Below are 6,366 nucleotides of genomic sequence, written 5' to 3'. Positions count from 1 at the left end.
CCTAATGACTTAGGTGATGTGGGACGTTGGGGTCTAGTAGTGGACCCAGAGGCATAACCTTTACCCAGTCGGCGCTCCATGGCGAAACCTAGACAAGTGGTTTGAGAGCAGCACCTCAGTTGGTGCTTTGAAGGACAGCACTGTAGGCATCTGGATAGTGTGTGAATGAGATAACAGTGTTTGAGGTAGACCAGCTTTCCCTGTTCTGATTTGCAGGTCCAGAGGCAGTAACTGAACGATGTGTGGGCGAACATCGTGCCACTTACCTCGAGATGTTCTCACCAGAGCTTGTGCCTATCGGGACAGGCAGGGCCAGCCGCAACTTCCAGAATGGAGAGACCCGGACAAATACTGCCCCTCTTACAACAAGAGCCCACAGTCAAACAGCCCAGTGCTTCTGTCTCGTCTGCACTTTGAGAAGGTAACTGTTTTATCTCACACCAGCTTCTGACTCAGCCTTGTGGTGCTCACCTCTTCCAATCTGGTTTCATATATGCTCAGCCTCTAGTATGGTATAGAACTCCAGCCTCTTGATGTTCTACCCCTATTGTTTCCCCCCTGCTCCTATTTTAGAACTGTCTCTGAGTCCCACTGAAAGAAGTTTTCTTAACATAACTTTAGAAAGAATTCTTTAGGCTCCCTTGATGTGCCTTTTTTTTTCTTTTCTCTTCCCTGCCTCTTTTTATTTAAACAGTCCCTCCGTAAGGACTATCCACTTAGCTTTGTATCCAAAGACAAAATTTGTAGGTGAAACGAGTTAGCCATCGTTACAGACTGGTTAATTTCAGGGTCGAAAATATGGAACGCTTCACTAATTTGCGTGTCATCCTTGCGCAGGGGCCATGCTAATCTTCTCTGTATCGTTCCAATTTTAGTATATGTGTTGCAGAAGCGAGCACGATGTGCCTTTTCTATAGCATGGCCTTTTTCTGTCGAGTTGTCCACGACTCATAGCGACCCTAAAACAAAAGGCCTAAAGCCTTTCTATAACTATCATAGTTTCTCAAAGTTCACAGAGTTTTCAGAGGCATGTTGTTTAGGAAATGGATGCCACTCCTGCTACAAATAGCATGGCCTTACTGCATGCCAAAAACACCTTGTATTTCAATACACTTATTTAAGACAGCAGCTTTAAATCCTCACAGCCTGTCATTGTTTGAATATCTTAAAAAAAGAAAAAAAAGGTCAAGCTGCTTAGCAGACTCCTTGAATCAGATTGTCCAGGACTAGGTCAGGATTAATTTATATCCAGCTTAATCTAAACATTTAGATTATCTTGAGTATTAAAAAGTTTCTTGTGTTTTTAATCCTTTTATGTTTCTTTCTTACTGAAGTTAGAAACTGTGTCTGATTTGATTAGTTGAGGTTTAATTGTGTTTATACTAGATTCTTGGAGTAGCCAGTAATTACAGTTATGATTTAGTTCTTTGCTTTATATCCAGGACGTCTGTGTCTGTGTGTGTCAGGATAGATGGATATAGTGTGGTATAGATAATAAAGATGCTTCATTTCAGAATGAATAGTTTTCCTATATCTTGATAATTTTAAATGCCTTTAATTTTTAAAATAAAAATTCTTTTTCTCTTGGATTTTTATTACATTTGTTGACTAATGCTGAAATTTTTCTATTTATTATTATTTTATTGTCTTTTGTGTGTACTGTCAAATTGAATCAGACTGGTATAGGAGGAGATTGCCCTTACTTCTCTAGCAGAGCACCTGGTGGATTCAAATCGTGTATCTCTGGGATTGCAGTGCAGCTTCTTGCCACCAGGCCACCAGAGCTCAAATGCTGAAATTATTTTACGTTTTGGCTTTATTTCTCGCAATCACCTGTTATGCATTAGAGAGTTGGACAATGACCAAGGAGGATAGAAGGAGAATTGATGCCTTTGAGCAGTGGTGCTGGAGAAGAGTATTGAGAATACCTTGGACTGCTAGGAAAACAAATAGATTTGTCCTGGAGAGGGTTAAGCCGGGTGGCTCCTTGGAGGCAAGGATTCTGAGGCTCCGTCTAACTTACTTTGGACATGTAGTGAGGAGAGACCGGTCCTTAGAGAGGGACATCGTGCTTGGGAGGGTGGAGGGACGGCGCAGGAGAGGAAGGCCCTCTATGAGGTGGATTGATTCAGTGACTGGGATAATTGGGATGGGAGTGTCAGAGACAGTGCGATTGGCACAGGACAGAGCGGAGTTTAGGGCTGTTGTACATAGGGTCGCTATGAGTCGCAGGCGACTTGACGGCACATAACAACAACAACTTATCAGAACTCTTGTGAGTAATATACAGAAAAACCAACCAAACCTGCTGCTGTGGAGTTGGTCACTTACCACTGGGTTTTCAGGGCTGTAAATCCATACAAGAGGAGACTGTCCATCTTTACCTGGTGGATATGAACAACTGTCCTTTACATTAACAGAGCAACAAAAATGACTTATTTCTGTGTTACAAAGATCACATTAATTCTAAAATAAAAATCCCAAACAGCATTGATCTCTTTGGTTGAATGAAAATATTTGCATGAAATTATCTTAAGTCACTTCCCTATTAAACCAGAAAAAAAAAATCTAATGAAGTAAATCAAGATCAAATCAGTGACTAACTTGAAAAGGAATGGGTAACATAAAACATGTTTCAAAGAAAGGCATAATTTGGAGTGAGCAGATAGAAGGACTGTATTTATGAGCCTTATTTTTTTTTAGTCTTAATTAACTTTAGCTGGAAGAAAAAAGTTTAATGTGTAAAGTATAGAAAAATTGTGACTTCCTGTAGGCTATCAGTTAATGGGGAACACAGCTAGAACTCATCCAGGGATCTGTCCCCACTCCAGTTTTTCTGGAACTGAAAATAAAGATGGTAAAAAACCAATTCTCAACCTCATAATCGACTCACAGCTGACCCTGCTATAGTTTTTAGAGGCTGTAAATCCCATGAAAAAAAGACTTGGAAAAAAAGAAAAGACTGCCCATTTTTTAACCATGTGCCACCAAAGCTTCTGAGAAGGTAGAGCCCCTCTCAAACCCAGACAACATTTTGGATCAGTGGGATGAATTTATTAAGTGTTTGGTCAGATTTTATTAAGATTCTAGGACTTCTAAATTTGTATAAATATTTGAGGTTTTCTTTCTCCCATACCTATAAATTATAATGCAAAATTAGAACTGTTTCAGTGCTTCATTAGTCCAAATCATCAGCAGTTAGTACATAAGTACAAATTCCAACATTTGCATTTGAAACCACTGATTTACAAATAACTTCCCCTTTGCTTTTTCTACTCCAGTGCTACCAGCTGTCTGATCAGGAGCCCAGAATGATAGAAGAAAAGATGACTAATAGTAATATTTCAGTATTTTGACTTCTTAGACCCTTTTTATTCATTGCCCCGAGTAGGAGACAGCCTCAGGTGTAGGTGTGGTTTACAGTTGTCCATTGGCATAGTCAAATGTTAGAGTTAAATAAAATTTGTGAGAGCAAGATATCTCAATCTTGGCACTGTTAGAAATTTGGGAAGAATAATTTATTGCTATAGGGGACTGATCTATGCTTTGTAGATTATTTATTAGCAACATCTCTGGCTTGTACTCAGTTGATTCTAATTAACACTCCTCTGTAAGTCCTGACAACCAAAAATACCTCCTGGCATGTATAAGAAATTGCCCTCTGTTGAGAACCACCAATTTTTATAAATTTTTGATGAGAAGTTAACTGCTGTTGAACATTATATAAAGATAACTTTTATTTTCTCCCCAGTTTCCCCACCCCCAGAAATAGGGGCCTTTTACTTTAAAAGCATATTCTGTAGAAAAGGAATTCTGGAACAAGCCTCTGCTTTCACCTTTCCCTGAAGATTTTACAGCTCCATTTGTTTTCTCTCGATAGTCTTTTCCTTAGTTTTCTTGCATTCTCATTGGCTTTATTCTTTATGCCAGTAGGTATATAGTGTACCTACACTCCTTCCATTTTTAAGGTATGTATAGATATCTTATACAGATTGTTCACAGCTTCAGTTTGCGTGGCTCCACAGTCCACACTCTCGGCACCAGTAGCCAGGAAATTAGAAGACATATTTCCATGAGAAAGTCTGCTATTAGGAACCTCTCCAAAGTACTGAAGAGCAGTGGTGTCTCTATGGAGACTAAGGTGCATCTGATACAGGCCATGGTCTTTGCTATCACTTGTTATGCATCAGAGAGTTGGACAGTGACTAAGGAGGATAGAAGGAGAATTGATGCCTTTGAGCTGTGGTGCTGTAGAAGAGTATTGAGAATACCATGGACTGCTAGGAAAACAGACAGATTTGTCCTGGAAAGGGTTAAACCGGGTGGCTCCTTGGAGGCAAGGATTCTGAGGCTCGTCTAACGTACTTTGGACATGTTGTGAGGAGAGACCGGTTCTTGGAGAAGGATATCATGCTTGGGAGGGTGGAGGGACAGCACAGGAGGGGAGGGCCCTCTATGAGGTAGATTGATTCAGTGACTGGGATAATCGGGATGGGAGTGTCAGAGACAGTGCGATTGGCACAGGACAGAGCAGAGTTTAGGGCTGTTGTACATGGGGTCGCTATGAGTCACAAGCGACTCGATGACACATAACAACAACAACATAGATACATACATAATCCACTGTTGTCAAGTTGATTCTGCCTCATACAGCCCTCTACCAGATTTCTGAGTATCTAAATCTTTATGAGAAGACCACCGATCTTTCTTTCAAGGGAGAGCAATTGGTGGATTCAAATTACCAACCTTTTGATTAGTGGCCAAGCATGTAACACTGTACACACCAGAGCTCCCTGCTGTGAAAAGGCAAGATAGAGAGGAAGCAGGACAGAATCTTATCAGGATCATCCTGGAGAGAGAAACTATAATCAGAGCAGCTCTTTTCCCAAAATAGTATCACCACCAATTTCTGTCCTTGAATTTTATCCTCTTAAGATCTTCCTGATTCAGCTTTTATCTCTCTAGGCAGCTCTCTGCTGGTATAGTCCATAGGGAGTTGCACAGAGGCAGCACTAATCTGGTGATTCAAATCCTCCAGTTGCTTCAAAGAAGAAAGATGGCAGTCTTCCTCCCATGTGACTTCCAGTTTCCTAAAAACCCACTGGAGGATCAGCTATAAGTTGATTTCCAACTCAGCAAGTTCTTTTATCTCTCAAGTGTTTTCTTACTATTTTTTATCATAGCCTTAGGTAAACATTAAATACCTATTCTGTGCTACATAAGGGACTTGGTAGCCTAGTGGTTAAGAAGTTACGCCTCCAAGCAGGAGGTTTGAATTCATTAGCTGTTCTTTAGGGGAAAGTTGCATAGTCAGCTTCCTTGTGATTTGCTGTCTCTAAAAACCTATAATCCATGGAGGGTTGTTTATGAGTCGTTTCTGACTCCATGACAATGACTTTGACTTTTATCTCTGTCCCATACATTAAAACTTTATTATCTGTAATTCTTCAAAATAATCTTAAAGGTAAGTATTATTGAATCTGTTTTTACTATTAAATCCACTGCCATCAAGTCATTGTTAACTCATAGTGACTAGATAACAGAGGAGAATCACCCCATAGGATTTCAAGGCTATAAATCTTTCTGAAAGCAGATCGTTCAGATTGTTACATTTTTGTTGTTGTTGTCGTTATGTGCCGTCAAGTCACCTGCGACTCAAAGAGACCCTGTGAACAACAGCTAAACCTAAACGCTGCTCTATCCCTTGCAAATCTCATCATTATCTCCCACACGCCTATCCTCATTGCCTTAGTGACTGAATCAATCCATCTCATCAAGGGTTTTCCTCTCCTGCACTGTCCCTCCACCCTCCCAAACGATGTCTCTCTCTAAGGACTGGTCCCTCCTTGCAACATGTACGAAGTATATCAGACGAAGTGTGAGAATATTTGCCTCCAAGGAGCAGCCTCGCTTCACCCTCTCCAGGACAAACTTGTTTGTTCTCCTAGCAGTCCATGGTATATTCAACACTCTTCTCCAACATCACAGCTCAAAAGCATCAACTCTCCTTCTATCATCCCTAGTCATTGTCCAGCTCTCTGATGCATAGCAAGTAATTGCAAAGACCATGGCTTGTATCAGATACACCTTAGTCTCCAGACTGACATCGTTGCTCTTTAGTACTTTGGAGAGGTCTCTGACAGCAGCTTTTCCCAGTGCAATTCATCTTTTAATTTCTTGGCTGCTGGTTCCAAGAGTGTTGATTGTAGAGCCACATAAACTGAAGCTGTCAGCAATCTCAGTCTCTTTAGCGTCTATCATGATGCTGCCAATTGGCCCAGTAGTGAGAATCTTTGTTTTCTTGATGAGCTTCAATCCATACTGATTGTTACATATACTCCATTAAATCAACTGGTAGATTCAAAT

At 40.6% G+C, this 6,366-nt stretch overlaps 1 protein-coding gene across 1 annotated transcript in view; it reads left to right on the top strand.

Annotated features, from left to right (window-relative positions):
* Positions 1 to 238: 238 nt before the first annotated feature.
* Positions 239 to 6,366, top strand: part of HMCES (5-hydroxymethylcytosine (hmC) binding, ES cell-specific) — a 22,968-nt gene continuing 16,840 nt past the window's right edge. Inside the window, exons 1-2 of the mRNA XM_006901371.1 lie at positions 239 to 421; positions 3,282 to 3,336. Of these exons, the coding sequence (XP_006901433.1) occupies positions 239 to 421; positions 3,282 to 3,336 (238 nt within the window). The remainder of the gene's footprint in view (positions 422 to 3,281; positions 3,337 to 6,366) is intronic.

The sequence above is a fragment of the Elephantulus edwardii genome, unplaced genomic scaffold (assembly GCF_000299155.1).
Source record: "Elephantulus edwardii isolate Elephantulus edwardi_28Jun2011 unplaced genomic scaffold, EleEdw1.0 scaffold00322, whole genome shotgun sequence".
Classification (NCBI taxonomy): Eukaryota; Metazoa; Chordata; class Mammalia; order Macroscelidea; family Macroscelididae; genus Elephantulus; species Elephantulus edwardii.
Note: the sequence above shows the minus strand (reverse complement) of the source record. Positions and strands in the feature narration are given on the sequence as shown.